We start from the raw sequence: 21,262 nt of genomic DNA, 5'->3' as shown, positions 1-21,262 counted from the left end.
TATTTATATTATTGAAAGTGTAATCATATTCTCTGTAACAAAACCAGATACATATTTTCAACTACTGTTGCATCAAATCACGTTCTGCTGTCCTCGTCGTCATTTTAACATTAAGACTACAACTCCCAACAAAAGCTTAAGCAGGAAGTGGAGTAGTGACGTCAACACATACATGTCGACATGGAACTGCCAGTGATTTTTTATCACAAAACGTCGCTTTCGGATTTAAACCAGCTTGTTTGAGAATGAAAGGCGTTAGCTGCAAAGTTTTGTTGCTGTCCCTATTGCTGTTATTTGTAAATAAATGCGTGCCAGAGCGAGTTGAGAGCGAAAACTCGTTGGACCTGATTGAGAGAGATGTCGACGGAGGAAATGTGAACCATAAGGATACTACTCCGGCTGTAAACGATCGAAAATTAACACAACATAAAAATGACGATGGGCCCGATTTAAACGACCAGCAGAGGGATGGACAGTCTGTCAGGTTTGAGCAAATAAATATTGATTTCAGTACTCTTTCTTTGGAGTAATTTAGCCCAATCTAGCAAGCTAGCTAGCTAGCTAGCACTCAAATTGTTACTAAACAGGTTTCCAATATAATGCAAAAAGTTAACCAATGTTACAATAGCTTGACATTAATTGTTGATCTCCATTTTCAATACAGAAAAAAGTATTGCATATATTTGTCTTTTATTGTGGAACAAACTCATATAATAACTTAATTCTTACTGACATTAATAAGTTATAGTGACCTTAACATTGGTTTCTCAGCAGCTTAATCTAAAAGAAACAACGCAAAAGCAGTACTTAAAATGGTACAAAATCAAACAGGTGAGGTGATTAAAAGCATTTTAAGGAACTACCTTGCCTTGACATGGCTAAAAACTGCCTTAATCACCTCTAAATACATACATATAGGCCTATACTTTTCTTAAGTCCCTGACTTTGAATCCCTTTAGTCAGGGCTTAAAAGGCATAATAATTAAAGCAGTTGTGAACTAAATTCTGTAACATCTACCAGATATGCAATAGGTGGTTATGAAAAGTGATGTACCCCTGCTCAACAACAATGACACAGTATTGTTCGACAGAGATTTAAAAATAACATGATGTGAATTCTTTCATTTGTGATCTATCAAGAGCATAATCTATCTATCTATCTATGTTTTGATCGTATGCTTCACACAAACATGCTTTTTCTCCTGACTGTCTCCTTGCAGCAAATCCAATGACACTGACAACTATACCAATGAGACCCTCCACTCTACAAAACCAACTGTCAAGCCGACAACCCCAGCACCTCCAACCCCTAAGCCCATTCTGCCTGTGCAGACAGGGGTCAAAGCCCAAGAAGAAGAGCAGTCCAGCGGATTGACCATATTCTTTAGCCTGCTGGTTATTGGTTGGTAGTCTCTGTTACTCTGTCACTGTTGTACAGTACATCTGTCTGACTCTCTCTTTTCTGTCTCATTTGGTGTTAAATCGTTTACTGTCAGCATAGACCTTTCACACACTTTGTTTTCCAGGCAGAATCTAGTGTCCCTCCGAGCCTACAGGATAGAGAGGAATAAATATCCACAATTGGAAATATGATCACTGTGGTTCAACCAATATACGTAACTTAGACCTCATACAGCTAATAATGGAGGACAAATGTACAGCCACTTAAGTGTTTCATTAAATCAAATCTGTGGACAGTGATTCAGGATGAAGGAAGTGGATAACAGAAGGGATGTGGTTACATATTATTATGTGTAATGCTATGAAGTGCTTCTTCAGACACACAAAGTGCCCATTATGCACTTTAGTTCACTGCAGGTTAAGTCACATGTTTACAACCGTAAGGGCTCAGACCAAGGAAATGACATAAATCATGCATAAGGTTACCAATTAGACTCATTCACTTAATTTTGTCTTGAACCAAATATTTCAGTGTAACAAACATTTGATTGGCTACGAGAAGACGCGCAGACAGTCATATATTTGTTTTCTATAGTTAATATCAACTTATCAGTGGTTTGACTGAAGAGGATATGAGTCAGTTAGTGAGATTACAACTAAGAATACAAGAAGAACTAAGAAGGCACATTAGGCCTACATAGCACTTTCTTGAAACCATATTAACACTGTGTACCATTTCTCTGTTTGAGTATCTGTGCTTGTTTACTAATCCCTTATGAAAAACAAACCAGCTCTGATGAACTGACCTTTGCTCGTTTCAGTGTTGCATAAACTGTGTTTTATGATAGATATTCTAATTTGCTGCATCATATTTTCCCTTATATATGTCATCATAATTATGCTAATATGCATACGCGCAGATTAAGCATATTGATATATGGTTGCTCATTGTACTGTCACAAGCAAAGTTCATGTTTTAATTGTGGGCAATTACCTGTTATTGTACAGTCTCAGAACTGATTTTTTTTTTTTTATGCCAAGCAACTGATGTGTAGCCATATTTACTGTATGTCAAGCAAGTGTATTTGTATAACATATTTTTATAATTAGACTGATATGATGTCCATTCAAGTGTGAGTTGTATCCATTAAGATTTGCAGTGAAAGAAAATCAAATTAGAGTTAGGTGATATGTTTTTCATGGACAACAGTCCGGTCTATTGTAGGTTATAGTGAAGGACAGCAGCCAGAAAGAAGATCTTAACACTATATGATGTGGTGGCTATTTTTGGGCTGATCTGAGCTGGTGTGACATGATGGTCTGGACATGGATGTATCTGTCCTGAATATTCATTCTGTGGTCTTTGCTCTCCCCACTTAACCCCAGGTATCTGCATCATATTGGTGCACCTGCTTATCAAGTTCAAGCTGCATTTTCTTCCAGAGAGTGTTGCTGTTGTGTCGCTTGGTGAGTAATTTGTATGTGACGTGTTGCTCTGCAAAGTTTCTGTATTTAAGAGTTCTTGTTTGAGGACAGCAAACTATTGTTGAAACTAATTTTAGAGTTTCCCAGAATACTCCATTTTTGCTCTTTTTTTTTTTTTTTTTTTTTTTTTTTTTTTTTTTTTTTTAGAGCATGTATGAATAATTCAATTGAGCTCTCTAACTAAAATACCTGTTCCCATGATTAACATATTTTACTCTGGCATCTCTTCCCTTTTTTGCTTTCTTAAATATGTTGTGTGTCGTAGTAAATTCCTAACATTCTTGCCTATTTGTGTCAGTACAGCAGTCACTTAAACATCTAGACATGTGAAAGGTTACTGCACAAAAATGTTTTTACTCTTAGTCAAATATTTACCTTTTAAGATGGTTTAAGAAGCAAAGGATAACCAAAATGCAGGAAGTGCCTTGCACCTTTTCACAGAGATAAGTTTTGCTTCTTATATGAGGTCACTTTAGGTTAACGCAGCTTCCTGCGGTGCCTTCCAGTGTCTCCCTCTTGACATGTTTGTGCAGTTACACTCACTCAAACTCAGTGACACACATCTAAGGTATCTTGACCCTGAGGGCCTTTTCCACTCACATCCCGTACGCACTGCATATGAGACGGAGTTTGTCTCAGTGTTCATGGCAGGACTCTGCCAAGGAGAGATAACACTCTGCTTACAAATCAGGAAGAACTGTTTTTCCTTCCTCATCCCTTCCTCTCGCTCATCTACTCATTGTCTGCCTTCCTCTGTGTTATCCTTTTCCATCTGCCTATATATTCACTAAATGCTTTGATGCTCATACTTAATTTATTTTTCCATCTTATCTCTATCTCTTTCTCTGCCCTTTATATGTCTTTTGTGTTTTCCTCCTTGCTCTTTTAATTAATGTGTTTTGCTGGGCTGTGTAACATGAGAGCTAAGGCCCAAGGGAACTTTCTCAAAGACAAAACTAAGACAATAGACCTTTTACACTCTTTGTTTATAATCTATCCCTGAATTACGGTGGACATTTGCCAGACTCCCATTTGTTTTAACCACAAAAATAGCATTTTGCCTCAGGTTTGCACTCTCTCACTCTGCACTCTGGTTGCACTGAAATTTTGATATAGTAAAATATTTAAAGTGGTTTTGTTTTTCGTGTCTCCTTCCTCTTTCTAGGCATTCTAATGGGAGGCTTCATCAAGATCATTGAGTTCCAGGAATTGGCCAACTGGAAGGTAAAGCTTGAATCCTTGTTAACACCTTGCTCCACAGCGCCTTCTCTTGTGGCCATACTTTACTGGCTGCAAATCTTGTTCCCAATTAACACACAATTCACAGTTGAAGGTGCTTTGGTTTGGTTTTAATTTGTTAAGCATTAAGCAAAACAACCACATTCCTCCACACACACGCAAACAAAATTTTGTTCAGGTCTGCTTTGTGTAGATATTGCACCTCATTCAGTGTAACCCCTTGGAATTTTGAAGTTGAAGTGTTTGTTTCAAATTCATTAATAAGAGTTACACTCACAGCATTCTTGATATTAACTGGAACAGGGGGCAGAGACAAATTTTGGCATTACTAAACTTTTGGCTTGTTGAAACTATACTGCATCAAGCAGAGCAGACTGTATAACCACTTTTCCATGTTCTTGTATGATGCAATTTATCCCATAGAAAATTCCCCAGAAACCCCCCTCTCTACTCTACCCCAACCCAATGAACATCTGTCATATCTGTGCTGCAGTTATTCATCTCTCTTTGTGCGCCTTTCTTTTTGCTCAGCCATTCATTTCTTGTTTGCTGCTTTTTGTCACAAATCTCATCTCTTCTTCTCTACTCTGTTACTTGTCCATGGTGACAAACACTGTTCTTTGCTTGCTGTCTTTCCCTCTGTGTCCCTATGAACCCTCATTTTTATTCTCCTGGTTCTCACAGCCTTTAATTAACATTCCTTTTCCTCTGCCAGCGAGGGAGAGAACGAATGAACAAGAGGGGGAGAGAGAGAGAGAGAGAGAGCGAGAGCGAGATATGCAGAGTGAGGGGGAGGGAGGAAAAGAGGGACAGGTTGTGTCAATGTTTCTTACACACAGGGGCCCATTGTTTTTTAGCCTGGGGGCCCTAGGGTGTTGCTGAGTCATCGGCCCCAGTAACCAGAGCCCCTGGAGCCCCTTTCCCCCCTTTGCCACTGTGCTGTGAACCTCCAGACTGCTATCTCTGTGTTTGCATGTAACTTCAGACCTCTTTATAGGCATTGGCTTCATAGCCTACTACAACTATACAGCTTCATAAAACCTGTCTGAGTAGAATGTAACAAAGTTACACTGTAATATGCAGCAGCTTTTTTGCAGGCACATGGATATGTTAAGTGATTTATAGGCCCTCGGAGACTTCAAAAGACTCGGGCCATGATGCAAACCCATTATGTCTGACCTATTTGTTTTTGAGAGAGCCCCAAAGAGTAGGATGGACCATGAAACCTGTTCAGTGAGTAACACAGCCAGTGGCAAATTCTTTTTGTCACAATCAGTTTTTTTCAGCGGCAAGTCTTTTGAAATTGTGCATACGGTGCACTTACTTAAAGGTCCATGTTTTACCATCACAGTTAATGGAAGTCATCTGTCCTCCCTGATAAACTGGGAGTCACAGACTCTCTCTCTCTCTCTGTTTCTTTTTTAGTCACTTTTGCAGGTTTGAACTGGATGCAGCTTTGTGCTTGTAGCTACCTTTAATGCTGGCGTTATCTCCTCCAACTAGCATGTTTCTAAAGCTGGTGCACTTGGCTAATCTAGCAAGCTTCCAGCACTGCCCTGCAAACCACCAAGAGTGTGGAAACCCCTCAGGCAGCAGCATCCTGTCATCACTGGCTTTGAGTTACCACCAATGTGTTTTCTGTGCTTTATACTACCAACCCCTCTATCTCCAGTCATCTGAAGAGAAGCTTCTCCCTTATGTGCTTTTCTGGTACTGTTCACTGCTTTTCCCTTTCTCTCATCTGCCCATCTCTCCCCTGTGCTCTGACATAGATTGAAGAAGGAATAGCATGCTGCTACGTAGTAAAATGCTTGCAGCAACTTGTCTCTTAGGCAAAGCACAGAGAGCGATACATAGGCGAATATATTTGCATCTACAGTGTACTCCAGATAATAATTTTGGGCTCATCATTTTTCCTCAGTGGCTACAGTGGTGTGTTTTTAAGCCCCAAAGGGCAGTGCATCCTTTTAATAGATCTCTCCCACGCCGGGGAGAGAGAGTGACACAGGGAGAGCAGTTTTAATTGTGGTTTCAGGGGTCTTTTTCCCATGTGGTGATGTCACTGTGTGTCAAAGCGGAGCCTCTAGGGAGCCTGTACTCCGAATGAAGGTCTCTCCATCATTCCTGCTCGTATTTTTCTGTTATCTCCCAACCCTTTTTTAACTGTGCTCCCTTCATCTTTGGCATTCATCTTTTCTCATTTAGTTCAAGCTCTGTCTCAGCACTTCCCCCGAGTATGCCCATCTTCTGCTCTCTGGTTTTATCCATTTCATCTTTCCTTCTCTTACAACATATATTTTTCTGCTGTCTATCAATATCAGACTTTCTGCAATCTCATTACCCTTTCTCCGTACACAACTTTCCTCCTGTTTTCAGGAGGAAAGTTGGAGTACGAAATGCAATCAATTGCATTTTGACCTAAAGTCTAGGGCAGAATCAATTAGTCAATCAGCAGAAAATCAACCACCAACAAATGTAATAATTAATTGATCATTTGAGTCATTTATCAAGCAGAAATACCAAATATTTGCTAGTTTCAGCTTCGCAAGTGGGCTGATTTGCTGCTTTTCTTAAATTGAATATATTTAGGTTTTGGACTGTTGGCTAAACACAACAACCAATCTGAAGATGTCACACTGGGCCTTGGGGAAATTGTAATGGGCATTTTTTAAAATTATTTTCTGACATTTTTATTGACTGAAAAAGTCTGACAAATTTCTGGCACAACTTCAGGTGCTTTTTGCTCACAGGGATTACTTATGGCCATGTGTAATATAAACATCCGACATCGTAACATCATATATATGACTGAAAACAAGGAAAGGCATAATAGGTCCTCTTTAAACTACAAGTGTTGCTACAGTCTAAGCCCATAAGTACTAGCTTGTAGACATCTGCTTATTTAAGTTTGTGTAGATGTGTGTATGCAACATCTGTGTTTTGCTTGTTCAGTCACTCGAGCAGACATTCTTATAATATGTGGAAGTGAAACTTGTGCATGCACTGACATCTATAGCTGTACTCCTGCATGCATGCATGCATGCATGCAGGAGTACAGCTATAGATGTATAAATTAAACAATGTGCTGTAATGTTGTCTCATTGCAGTGCATGCGGCATACCTTCTTAATATTCATTCCTGACCTTTCTTCCCTGCATGGTAGAGTTCTGCCTGAGATAAATGTCAAGAAAAAGTTGTAACCTGGGAGCATTTCTTTTTAGGTCTGCTTTTCCTACAATTTGAATAGATAATAAGGCAAAGTATGCAAGAGCATAGCCTTTTACTCCAGCATTTATCCTCAACAGGCTACCCCTATGCTTGACCTACTTGTAACAGCTTGTAGTCAGAAAAGTCTAGGTTGATGTTGGCAAATTTATCATGAGTCAAAGTTATCATTTTGTCAGCCACAGGTCTTAAATTAAACAATGTGCTGTAATGTTGTCTCATCTCATTTGGCTATAACATCATCCTCTTCTGTGTCTTAATCATGAATATTTGGTTATATGGGATAAAATAGATAATAAACTGAGAAGATATGAATTTGGTCACGTCATCTTGTTTTGTGATTAATTGCCAGGACTATTCTTTGTGATCTTTTGAACAGTTAATTTTAGCGCTCATACTGTGAAATGTCAAATAATATATAATTGTAGATTAAAATTGTTCTTGTCAAGAAAGTAGATCATGCTCTTATCTCACCTATCATTGGTAAACTATAGCAAATCATTTCTCTGCAGTTTTTACAGAAATACATACTTTTAGGGAAACCCACATCAAATGTGGAAGTAATTGTCATCCTCCGTCTGCTTGTGGGGTTGTTGGGGTCGAGGCTCTAGCCAGCTGCCCAGACTGGCTTCCATAATACAATGAGAGAGATTGTTGACTGGATGGAGTAAATATGGGCCTGCCCTCTTCGATCTTTCTGACTGAGAACTGACACAACTGTAGTGTCAGGCACGGCCCAGAAATAGATCTTCCCTATGAGCATTCACTAATGCATACCGTATATTGACTTTTACATTACTAACATAGATTATGCACAGAACACACACACACACACACACACACACACACACACACACACACACACACACACACACACACACACACACACACACACACACACTTTAATACAAGAACACATGGTGCATCATGCACAGACACATTGGCAGCCAGAGCGTAATGCATGGGCACATGCTGCCTACGCCTGATCTGGGCTGGCCCATTTAGCTGAGAAGCAACAATGATTTCATTATATCGCTGAAATAATCAGAGCTAAGGTCACTGGGATACTCTGTGTGTGTGTGTGTGTGTGGGTGTGTGTTTGACTCAGAGATTTACAAAAAAAGAAAAAGCATATGTACTTACTCACGTGTCTTTTTACAGCATGTGTGTAAGTCTTGTCAGTGGTCATGTTTGAATGCATGCATGAATCGGCTGGCAGGCAGGCAGGCATCCCCCCCGCCCCCATGACGAGCACCTGATATGTGTGTATGTGTGTGTGTTTGTCATCCTGAAGTAAACATCCAAATATGTTTTGTCAGATGACGGGCTATTTCTCATAGCTCAGGCATGGCCTCGCTCCTCACCCTTTCCCCTTGCATGACTAAGTATTAAGTCAGCTGATGAGTACTGAACCGACTTGCATCAGTCAGATGAATGGTGGGAGATATTTGTTGAGGATTGTGTAATAATCACAATCATAGTTTTTTATCATTAACTGAATATAATGGTGCTGTTTAGCATTGGGAATTATGTTTGGATTAAAGATCATTTGTAGATTCATTAAAGATGACCAAACGTGACAGAATGTATAACAACCCAGTCGGCTAACAAATCATTTTTTCTAATGAAACATGTTTGCTGTACTTTATAGGCTACATTCCTCTTTTAAATTTAGCGATTTGTAATGTATTGAATCTGAAAGTACTGCCAGCTTCACACTGACTGAACTTTGCATTTCCCCTATATGCACTTCTAAATGTGGATTGTATGTGTCTTTCTCTAAAAGGAGGAGGAAATGTTCCGACCCAACATGTTCTTCCTTTTGCTCCTGCCACCCATCATCTTTGAATCTGGATACTCCTTACATAAGGTACTACAGAATGTGTGCATGAAGATGAATTTACACAGCTCAAGATCTTTAGCTGAAAGTTAACACTAAGGCACATTGTGAATGTGATGTAAAAGTTCTAAAAGTAGAAACCAGCATACACATTTAAACATTACATTTAGGTGTTATTTTTTTTAATGCCTCAGCAGTTTGCTAACAGTTTTGTGACTAATTTCCAAATGTGCAAAACAAGAATCAGCCACAATCTAAGTCACCAAAAGAAAGAGAAAAATAATAATCTGGTAAAATGTTTTTTAGTAAGCAGGCTCTCGTTGTAGTTAGCTCACTGTATGCCTCAGATGGGCCATAACATGAAAGCATAAAGTCATAAGGAGCTCAGATCTGCTTTGATGTTTCCTTGAATTGCTAAATAGTATTTGTATTTATGTTTTTTATGTGTTCTAGTCTGTATTACCATCTACATGCATTATCATATATTACTATAACTATTGTTTAAAATCAATCAACAAATGCAAAAAGATGACTCACATTTTATCTTTAATGACATTAACTGCTTCCTGTTTCGTCTGACCTCATTTGCCGAAATCTCAAACAGGGTTAAAAAAGGCAACTGTCTTGTTAAGATATATCCTGTTTCATCACCCACAGTGAGATGATGACTACTTCTCATTTTAATGCTGGCAACATGTTACATAACACTATGTAACTTCAAATGTCATGCTACTAAGATTATGAATACTTAAGCTGTCTCCGTGTATGTTCAGGGTAACTTCTTCCAGAACATTGGCTCCATCACCCTCTTTGCTGTGATCGGCACGGCTATCTCTGCCTTCATAGTCGGAGGAGGTATCTATTTCCTGGGGCAGGTGAGGATTGTAGTAGTATCTGTCAACAAGTCTGACTGTTCAATGGAAAGGTTTGTGCTTGTATATGATGAAATATTTTCCAAGTGTTCCTCTTTGACTGTCTTTGTATTACAACACAAGTACAATTAATCGCAAATACCGGTATTCTTCCTTGTTCAGAATATTTCCTGCTCTATGGGTGTTGACATGATCAGATATCTATGTTGCAACTTTTAACAATGTGTCATGGTTTTGGTGTGTTTTTTTTTCTTTTTCTTCTCAGGCTGATGTGATCTATAAAATGACCATGACTGATAGGTGAGTGTTAGTCACTGTAATCAGCATTAGTATGTTTCTTGTATCCCTGTATAAGAATTACAAAGAATCTCTCCAAACCTGTAGGTATATCGTTTCTGTAATTGTAGGTTTTTCCACATAAATAGCACTTTTTCTGTCAAAGATGACGTCAATGGAAATTTGACAATAGTATTTCATAGTGCCACCACCCACCAACACCTTCAGCTTTCAACACTACTGTGAAATTTGAAAGAACGAAGCCCCCAGAAACTTCTGAGTATATCTCATAATATCTCAGAATATTCTGAGAGATCTCTATAATCAATAACTCATTGACATCTGGTCATGTCCCAGCTTGTTTCAAACAAGCCGCTGTTCAACTACTTCTCAAAAAACTATGTTATCTTTTATAGCTAGAGTCTTAGAAAAAATGGTTGTCCGGAAGGTGACTTGGCTCTTTTTCTTCTTCTGTTAAACCTACCCTCCATGTAAATTGCTTGGTTCACTTCTGTTTCTACTAACTTAGAAATATTGCTAAACTCAGGCCCGTTGTGTCCAGAGCTGAGATAGAGATAACTATACATGCATTCATTTCCTCCCATCTTGATTATTGCAATTCCCTTTTCACCTGTCTTAGCAAGATATCCTTGCATTGCTTACAAGTGATAAGTGGTTCAAGGACCCCAAAAGGTCTCATATAACACCAATCCTGATGTCTTTACACTGGCTTCTCATCAAATTCAGAATCCAGTTCAAGATCCTTGTAATCACATTGAGAGCCTTGCATAGTCAGGCACTTGCCTACATTAAGGAGCTACTGCAGCCATATAATATGAGTAGGAATCTGAGGTCCTTGGATCAGGGTTTGTTGGTTGTCCCTTGTTCGAGGCTTAAGACAAAAGGAGACTGTGCTTTTGAGGTTGTAGCTCCTAAACTTTGGAACTCTCTCCCATTAGACTTAAGCTCTTTGGACACCTTTTAAAAAGCAGCTTGAGACCAAATTTGGTTGGACTTGCTTTTGTTTATGTCTGTTTTTGCCTTGTGTTTTTAACTGGATGTCTGCATTTGATGTCTGTTGCTGTTGTTTTTATTGTAAAGCATTTTGTGAAGTCTCCTCTTGAAAGGTGCTATATAAATAAACTTATTAATATCCATTAGGAAGTTCCAAACAGTAAGACAATCCAGGTGCCAGCGATCACTGACACACAAGCAGTTTGCGACTCCACACCCATATGTTTTTTTAAGAGAAGCTCAGGATTATTGTTGCGCAGAAGTGTGCGTCCTTGTTGTTGTTGCACAGTCAGCGTGAGTGTGCATGTGTCCTGAGATCACTCAGGGCTTTTGCCTATTCATTACCTTCAGCAAGGAGGATATGTTTTCAGCCCCATTTGTCTTTTTGTGTGTTAGTTTGCAGGATATCTCAAAAACTGCTGAACAGATTTTAATGACATTTTGGGGGAATTCAGGACACAAGACACTGATTAGAATTGATAAGATTTTGGTAGGGAAAATCCCACGATGTGTCCGTTTATTTTTTCTTTTTTTTCCTTAGGACTTCTTGGTCCAACACATATTATATCTATCCACCCATTTCCCCCCTCAGATTCTCCGCAATTTTATTTATTTTTCTTTCAAAACAGTATTTTAACTACTCTAGTGAGTGAGTGTGTTTTTAATGCATTTTCTGTCTGCCTCCTTCAGACAGTCAGACATACACAAATTAAATGTCTTTTTTGGCTTATATCTTTTTAAGTACGTTAAGTTGCATTCATCCCAGTAGAAGTGTCTTTTGACCACAGTTTCACTGTTACCCTCCACTCAGTCTCACTCCCTTCTGCCCTGCTGTAGCTTTGCCTTTGGCTCGCTGATCTCAGCTGTGGACCCTGTCGCTACCATCGCCATCTTTAACGCCCTCAATGTGGACCCGGTCCTCAACATGTTGGTGTTTGGTGAGAGCATCCTCAACGACGCTGTCTCTATTGTCCTTACCAAGTAAGTCTTTATCCACTCCCTCGTGGTGTGTTTACTCTCTAGGGCACACAGTGGCATATAACATTTGCCCATGTGTGATGTTTACACAGCTTTTCACCAAAGCAACTGTAAAGATAATGTCAGCTGCAGATGTTATGAAAGGCTCAGATGTAGAGTGCCGTACACAGACACACTCCCAAAGTCATAGATACATGCATATTAAATGTCATTTGTGGAAGAAGGCTAAGATGCATCTGTGAGGCATCAACATACGTTTGTCAGCTCTATTCAGTGAGTTAGATTTTTAGTTTGTGCTGGTTTATCGTCATTATTTGTCTACCAATGCAGCTTAAATTGCCATGAGCTGGAACGGGCTAAAACCATGAAACTTGGCACAATAACTGGAAATGATGTGCTTGTGTCACAAGAAATATGAGCCCAATCCGCCAGATGGTGGCACTGTAATTAATGCTCAAAAATTCAATTTTCAAAAGGCTACGCCCCTCACACCATAAGTCCGACTGACTTGAAATTTGACGCACAAGTCCAGCTGGTGTGTATGCTCTTGGGGCGAGTATTAATTAAAATCTGAAGCGCCATATTGATCGGTGTAAGTGGGCATGGCCTATCACATACTAAAATTGCCTTTGAGTTATCCTGATTAAACTCACTGGAGACGTCCTGCACTATGTCCTGAACTTACACACCGAGTTTCATTCAAATCTGATGAAGGGGGGACAAATGGTGGAACTTTGAGTGCGCAATTATTCAAGTCCTGCAGGCTTTGTGATGGTGAAACAAGTATGTGATTGGTCTCACTCCTTCTTTAAACAGAATTAAACTAGCTGTGAAACTTTGTGACGCTTGAAAACTGCTTCTTATTGTTCACAGCTCTAATTTTGGCCAATTGAGCTGATTCCTGCAGTTGAGCGCAAAAAGATTTGAACCTGCGAATTGCCGCGTGTGGCTATATTTATTTTATAATTTGCTGCTATGAGGACTTAAATTACCCTCAGGGTTCAATTATCTTACTTGATGCAGTAAAAGTAGCAGTGTCGCAGTTTGCCACCATTGTAAATGTCAGCGGAAGTGTAGTCAGACATTTTCCAACCTTTGAACCCCACCTGCCATTTGTTGACTACGCTGTGTACAGGAAGTGAGGAGGAGAATATAACCAGTGACCTATTTTATTGGTTTCATCAACAGAGGATGTGGGTACATTTTCGTCAAATTCTCTTAAATGTAATGTCCAATAGCTAGGACTCTTATCTTATGAATGTGTTGCAGATATGTTTCAAACCAGAAAGTCAGGTTTCCAGTAATGAGACCAAAAAAAAGTCCCTTTTATGCCCATGTGTTCCGGTACAAGTGTAATGGCACTTTTTGCAGACATAGAGGATAGTCTATTTAGAGTATCACACTCCCAGAATTGTTTATCAAGATTGTACTCTGTCGACAAACAACACAAAAACAAAATCCTGATGGACAAGTATGACGCAAACAGTACAGTTGGCAGGATTCCCTTGTTTGTACTGTATGCATCTGTGTCATCCTATCTACTGTCTCTGTACTCACTTTATGCTGCCTTATCTCTCCTACTCACAACCAGCTAAATGTGCAAAGTGATCTCAAGTGTCTGCATACCCCCGTAGAGTAAATGAACGCATGAATAATAGATAGGTTGAACAGCCCTGGCAGTTTGCTTGTTGTTAGCACCTCGTCCCCTGGCTTTCTTAGAATACTACTTTACAATTTGGCCCAGTCTTTCATTACTGCCATGCAGCTATCGCTTCCGCCTGGGAGCTTGTTAATAAGCTTGTTTGTCTGGATAATTATTAATTATAAAAAGGATTTAAACAGTCACCGTGGTGTCACAACCACATCATAATAATAAAACATCCAAAGTGATATTTTTCATATGCAAATTTGATGATAAATCCTTCTCACACAATAAAATTTAAGTTTTAAGAATAAATCAAATGGGAGACTTTGGAAGCTGACTGGAATGACAGCTGTATTTGTTGAGAAACCTCACAGATGTTGTAGAGCATTAATGTCATTATAGTTTATTGTTGCTTTATGGTTTGGGTTGTAGATATGCTTTAAAGTGACACTACTATTGAAGATGTAATAAAACTTACATTTGACATTGAAAAACTCATTATTGTGGTTTAGATAGTAACCAGATACATTCTGTGTCTGGCAAAATGTCACAATAAATTCCTTCAAATTACTACTCCTGTTAAATCATTGAAGGGATGATATGATACAGCTGACCTCTGTTTGGCTAAAGGTTTCTTTTGTTGGTGGGATTACAAACTGTGTATACACCCAAATCCTAACAAGCTCAGATTCAAGTTTGTAGGATCAAACGGTGGAGTGACTCTGCCCTCTAATGTGAGATGGAGGTATTACAAGTGATATTGTGGCTGTATTAGTAATTTTCCTCTTTTTTTCTTTGGTCTTTCAGCACAGCAGAGGGCTTCTTTTCCCGCTCAGACAACTCCATGGTAACAGGCTGGGAGACTTTTGTGCAAGCGTTGGGTTATTTCCTCAAAATGTTTTTTGGTTCTGCTGCTCTGGGAACTCTCACTGGACTCATCTCGGCTCTTGTATCCAGACTTTGTGTTTGTGTCTCTGTGAATTTATATTCCTGTGTTAACTTTTAAGTCTTACAGCATTTAAATTCCTTAACTCACTGACCAGTTTCTTAAACACTTTGACTTGAGGAAGACTCCTTCACTGGAGTTTGGCATGATGATCATCTTTGCGTACCTGCCTTATGGCCTGGCAGAGGGCATCAAATTGTCTGGTAGGTGCACACTTGTGCCTGACTGACAAGAATTTTGTATGTATAATTTTTTGTAAACCACTATCATTTTTTTTAATCCCACCTGTTTCTCTCCACCTACAGGTATTATGTCCATCCTGTTTGCGGGAATTGTGATGTCTCATTACACCCATCACAACTTGTCTCCTGTCACCCAGATCCTCATGCAGCAGACACTGCGCACCATGGCCTTCATGTGTGGTCAGTAAATTTCCTCCTATCCACTCAATTTCCTGTCTGTTCTAATTAAACAGGTGTACTGAACATTATTTTTAACTTTTCTCTTCAGAAACATGTGTGTTTGCCTTCCTTGGTCTCTCCATCTTCAGCTTCCCTCATAACTTTGAAATATCCTTTGTCATCTGGTGCATAGTAAGTGAAGTTATCTGAGTATTGACACCAATTTAACCACATTCCTGGTGTTTTTGGTCCTTCCCATCATTGTCAGTCTGACAGCTGCTGTTCTCTCTGCAGGTCCTTGTTCTTCTCGGCCGCGCCGTGAACATCTTCCCTCTGTCATTCCTACTTAACTTTTTCAGAGACCACAAGATCACACCTAAGATGATGTTCATCATGTGGTTTAGCGGTGAGATGACACAGTGAACCTTGTGTGTGTTACAAGAAAAACAGGGAGTTGGCCCTTAATAGTGTCTTGGCTGTCATTGCCTCATCATCCTCAGAGCCTGAGGATGATTACACCAACATTACAGTGTTTACAAAATAATGACAAGACAGAAAATCCCAATTGGCAGTGGGTTGTTTGGGGTTTACCTTGATATGGCTTTGGCATCTAGCTCAAGCAGAGTGCGAGCAAGCGGCCAGCCCATACAGAATGTGTTCTCATTCAAAGTTTATTATTCTGAAAAAATCAAAAACTGCTTGGCAGTTCTCAAGTCAAGTCAATTTAATGTATCTAGCCCAATATCACAAATCATAAATAAAAGGGAAAAAAAAGAAACCTCATACAAATACGGACAAGAGGTAAAACTCAGGCACACCATTCACACATATGGAAGAGAGAGAAGAAAACCATGCACAAACAAGGGAAAGACAGAGACAGGAGGTGAGGTGGAGTCTCCTGGAGGACGAAGATCCAGATCCAAAGCATCTAGAAATGAGGCATCAACAGCTAAGGGAGAGAGAGCGATCCCAGGATGGCCGGTGGTCCAGTACAGAGAGGGAGAAGAACAGAGAGAGAGAGAGATAGGCACACAGCTAGGATGCTCAATGGTTAGCAGAAAGTTTACAGTAATCTTGCAGTCGGACAGACACGGACTTGGTAAGGCTTCATAAATTCAATGAGACTGAGACCTGCCAGGCGATTCATAGTAACAGGTAGAAGAGCTTGAAGTTATCAAACAATAAGCAACTAATTAGAATTGAAAGCAAAAAGATGAGCTTTAAGTTTAGATCTAAAGGACTCAACAGAGTCAGACTGTTCGATGTCAGCAGGAAGATTATTCCAGAGAAAGGGGGCTCGACAGGTCAACAAGTCAGATCTAACGTAAATAGGGAGTCAATGAAGGGAAGCTAAAATTGATTTAATATGGTTGAATTTTCTTGTTTTAGTTAAAATTTTAGCTGCAGCATTTTGAACCACCTGAATAGTTTTATTACCAGCTCGCAGCAGGCCTTTTCAACAACAACGCAAGTAGAAAAACAGGTGCATGTTCCATCTCGGTCCAGCGTCAGCTCAACAAAATTGTCCCACGGTGCTGCTATACATTAACCTCTGAGTTAATTTATAAACTGCATTGCTGACCAGCCTGTAAATAGAAAGAAAGAACAGTTAAGATAATAGTAGAATAAGAATAATATTTATCATGTATTTTTATGAGGATGAAAAGATAATTTGTTCTCACATAGGTAGCCGTTTGACTGTTTCTTTCCTCCGTCTGGTAGGCTTGCGAGGAGCTATCCCCTACGCTTTGAGCCTTCATCTGGGCCTGGAACCCATTGAGAAGCGCCAGCTAATTGGCACCACCACCATCATCATTGTGCTTTTTACCATCCTCCTCATGGGAGGCGGGACCATGCCACTCATCCGCATCATGGACATTGAGGAGAGCCAGTCACGGCGGAAGAACAAAAAAGACATCAATCTCAGCAAGACAGAGAAAATGGTAATGAATGAAGTGCTTTGATTTCACTTAGATCTGCACACACACACACACACACACACACAGTTTGTTGGCTGCGTAGATACTAGCTGCCATCAGACTTTTACTCTTCTCTTCAGAGGGAAAAACATCAAAGGGTTGATTGTGGTTTGCATGAAGGACACTAGCTCAGCGGGGAGCAAACTACTCTCATCACACACTTACAAGTACAAATAAACCCTAACTATTGGCATTAATACAATTTCCCTGACACACCAGAATACAAGCCACTGTGTTTAATATTTCAGTTAGCTCCTCTAGATAATGGGTCATTCTTTTGAAGTACATCCTACCGCTGAGGTCATTGCTGGGTTGTGGCATGTGTTTTGAATGTCTTGTGTGTGCAGTATTTGCATGTTTGATGTCTTTTGAAGCTCAGTGTTACACCCAGTGGTGCCAGCTACTAGATCTGTTGACCTTCCATTTTTCCTCTAATGCCCTCTTGGATATAATTTCCTCTCACTGCTCTTCCTCCCTCTTCTTCGTCCACACTGGGAGCACCATCACTGCTGTCCTGTCATTTTGACTTTTTTTTCCCCCTGCACTCACCTTCTTCTCCATCATTTTCACCTCTGCCTCATTTGTTGGCCCCTCTTCTTTAATTTCTTTCTATCTATTTATCTTTTCTCTACAGGGTAATACTATTGAGTCGGAGCACCTGTCGGAGCTGACAGAGGAGGAATATGAGGCTCAGATCTACCAGAGACAGGATCTGAAGGGCTTTATGTGGCTTGATGCTAAGTACCTTAACCCTTTCTTCACTCGGAGGCTCACACAAGAGGTAAGAGAGAGAGAGAGAGAGAGACAGAAATCTTTTGTGTCATCTGGGAGGCCGCATGATATTGCCCACAATCACTTAAACATATTTCATTGTTTTCAAGGCATATTGGTTTGCACTCAATTTGTGTATTTGATGCCCTGTTTTTGTATAGTGTATGCATACATGTTTGTGTGTATGATGCCTGTTTGCAGGCTAGAGTATTAACAGAAGAGGGAACAAGCAGAATTGTCTCATAGTACAACAACCCTGCAGTAAATAGCGATTTAATCGAAGCTCATAGTTTTTTTGTTTGGATTGTCAGATGCAGTGATTCAATTCTCTCATAATTTAGTTTCTAGTTTTGCAAATGTAGCAATTATCTTGTCAAGTGGCTTTTTGTAGCTTGTGCTAATTCTGTTGAAGGAGACACATAGTGCCAATTGTTAGTCAGCTCAACAACACTCCCTTGTGTAGCAGCCAGTTTAATTGTGATAAACAGTGTAAAAGTATGTAATTTGACAAAGTGGAAAGTTTCAAGCTCTGCCAAAAAGAAACTCAACAAGATAATTTATGTTAAATCAAAACCTCGTCACATAAACAGAGCGTCAAGAGATTCAGCAAATTGGATTTTTCTCCAGGGCTGTTGTATTGTAAGATGTGTTATTTTGTCCTCCCCTCTGACTGTTCAAGTGAATATTTCTGTGTTCATTCTTATATGTGCTGAAGTTCTGTATGTAATGTGTGTCTAACAGGACCTATTACATGGCCGGATCCAGATGAAAACCCTAACCAACAAGTGGTACGAAGAAGTTCGCCAGGGGCCCTCAGGCTCAGAGGATGATGAGGATGAAGCGGAACTTCTGTGAACTGAACAAACACTTTCAGTTCATAAGAAAACAATGAATGGACATTGTGTGTCCTGGATTGAGGGAGTGTGTGTGTGTGTGTGAGAGATAGAGAGAAAGAGTGTGTGTGTGTTAGAGACAGAAGACAAGCACTCTTTTCAGTGTCAGTCACATGCACTCCTTGTTTGTTCACCTGCCACCAAATTTATGTGACAGAAGAGTCTCAGTCAGTGCCCACTCTGCTGGAACGTGTAAAATCAGAGGAACCTCAGAAAAACTGGATGAGAGGAAAACAAATATGTGAAAAATGACGTTCCGCCATATGAATGCCATATTGTTACTAGCTAAACGAAAAAGTTTGTGAGCCAGGTCACTAATCTGTTTGAGCAGCACATGAGAAAGTTGGTTGATCCTGGAAACCTTTCCCATGTGTTTCATTTATAAATGTTTGATCTGAAAGGAAGCTTGGAGGGAAATTTTCTATGTAAAGCAATACTAGAGCACCTTTTCACGTTTGTATTGTTCATTGCTGTGTGGCACTAGCTTGAAGTTTTACTTTGTTTCAGGGGAATGATGCAACAAATTGTCAGGCTCCGTTTTAAAAGTGGAAATTGTAAAAAGCTGCAGATCGCTGCTTTGAACTGTTAATTTAGATTTAATTCTCTCTGGGTTTCCATGTTTGTATGCACCCCATTGATGATTCACAGGTTATGTATAAAAAACATATATACATACATATTTAATGACAATAAAATACAAAAAGTGACGTATGAGCTACTACTGCACCTTCCAGCTACAAGGCAACAAAGAGAAATATGGGAGTGTTAAAACTAGTGAAACTTGTTGGGCAAAACTAATCATTTTCAAAACATTCAAACACCTAGCTTACAGGAGAATAATAACGCTCAAGGAAGTTGGAAAATGCTTTTATTTCTGAGAATGTCTACAGTTTGATTCCCAGAAATGAACTTTTTTGTGTTTATTTTCATTCCCTGGCAAGGATCCTGCCACTACACTGTGTATAACTTGGAAATGTTGCTGTTGTGGTTTTTCACTATGGGTTTCTAATGAAGATAGACACCAATGAATGTGTGATTAACTAGGAATAATGTCTTGTGGTTGTCTATGTATTTTTTTTCTATTTATTTATCAAATGTTTATGTGCCGTTTTGGGGATAAAGGCTTTTATACGAGCTCTATGAGCACAGCAGGATTCTAAAAAGAAAATCTATAATAAATCATATCAATATCCTATATGTTGTATCGACTGCTACATTTATGAGCTTCACCTCCAAAAGATTCTTTTGTCTTTTTGCTAATTTCCAGAGATGAATTGTAAAACATTAAATAGGTCCTACTTTTTGAGATCTCTGTGAAGGAGACAGTAGTATACATTTAGGATCTGGGTCCTGCAGTCTTTAAATCACTTCCAACATTGGAGGACTTATAAAGGAGTACATGAATTACTGTAATATATTTTTGATAAAGCTAATTTGGAAGTGTATTGGAATAGCGTATAGTAAAGAGGAAAAACTGAAAATCAGTTAAACAAATAAGTCTAATCTTATAAATATACAAGTACTTGGACTCAATGTAGAACATTTTAAAGTATGCCAAACCACATAAAAGCACTGAAGTATGGAGAGAAAATTGTGAAATATTAGAAATATCCAAAAATACACTGCAGATATTTTGTGGTATGGGTAGAAATTTCTTAGCACGCCCCTTATAGAACAAGATACTTTCATCATTGGGGAAAAATGTGCAAAATTCTCACAAAACAAAACCTCTCAATTCCACCTTCAAAACCTCATGTATCTTTGATATTTTATGACTTAAAGATACCATATTTTTTGGTGTTTTATGAAACACCAAAAAATACATGGCAGGTATTTTGTGGTATGGGTAAAAATATATTTATTTTATTGGCTGCTACACAAGGGAGTGTTATTTATTTTATATATTTGCTGTTAGTAGTAGTAGTTCGTAGTGATTTCTTAATTCAGGATACTGAAATCACCAGGGAAAATGTACAAAACCAAAAAACAAACCTCAGTGTCACCTTCAACACCTCATATATCTTATGAAAAGATGTTTGGGACAACATTTCCATATTTCAATAAATAATTCAGTGATAATTGCATTATGCCACTGGAGTTCCCTTTCACTAGTCGTTTCATAAGCAGCATGTGCTAATTAGTCCGTAGATTGGGAAGTGAAGATTGTAGTGGGCCTCAACTAGACAGGGAGCCAGACCAGTCCTTAGTATAATTAGAATACATAAAAAGGTTAAAGTGTGGTCTTGCTGGGGACAATATCCTGTTAACCTGCAGGCAAAGCTCATGTGTCCAACCAT

General features: G+C 39.2%; 1 protein-coding gene across 2 annotated transcripts; it reads left to right on the top strand.

The window, feature by feature from the left end:
• The first annotated feature begins 128 nt into the window (after positions 1-128).
• On the top strand, positions 129-20,160 carry slc9a8 (solute carrier family 9 member 8). 2 transcript variants are annotated; one of them, XR_006403464.1, is made up of 17 exons: positions 129-484; positions 1,221-1,402; positions 2,788-2,868; positions 4,052-4,110; positions 9,137-9,220; positions 9,964-10,065; positions 10,328-10,362; positions 12,190-12,333; positions 14,783-14,924; positions 15,019-15,124; positions 15,227-15,343; positions 15,432-15,514; positions 15,617-15,728; positions 17,045-17,265; positions 17,936-18,082; positions 18,814-19,242; positions 19,276-20,160. XR_006403464.1 is itself a non-coding variant. In XM_044351853.1 (16 exons), the coding sequence occupies exons 1-16, from the start codon at positions 246-248 to the stop codon at positions 18,925-18,927; spliced, it is 1,968 nt and encodes a 655-aa protein (XP_044207788.1). In that variant the 5' UTR covers positions 129-245; the 3' UTR covers positions 18,928-20,160. The 2 variants fall into 2 exon arrangements, 1 of the variants encoding a protein (XP_044207788.1); XM_044351853.1 differs by having other exon boundaries at positions 18,814-20,160.
• The last annotated feature ends 1,102 nt before the right edge of the window (positions 20,161-21,262 follow it).

This window comes from Thunnus albacares, chromosome 5, assembly GCF_914725855.1.
Source record: "Thunnus albacares chromosome 5, fThuAlb1.1, whole genome shotgun sequence".
NCBI lineage: Eukaryota > Metazoa > Chordata > Actinopteri > Scombriformes > Scombridae > Thunnus > Thunnus albacares.
This window is presented reverse-complemented; position numbering and strand designations above follow the sequence as displayed.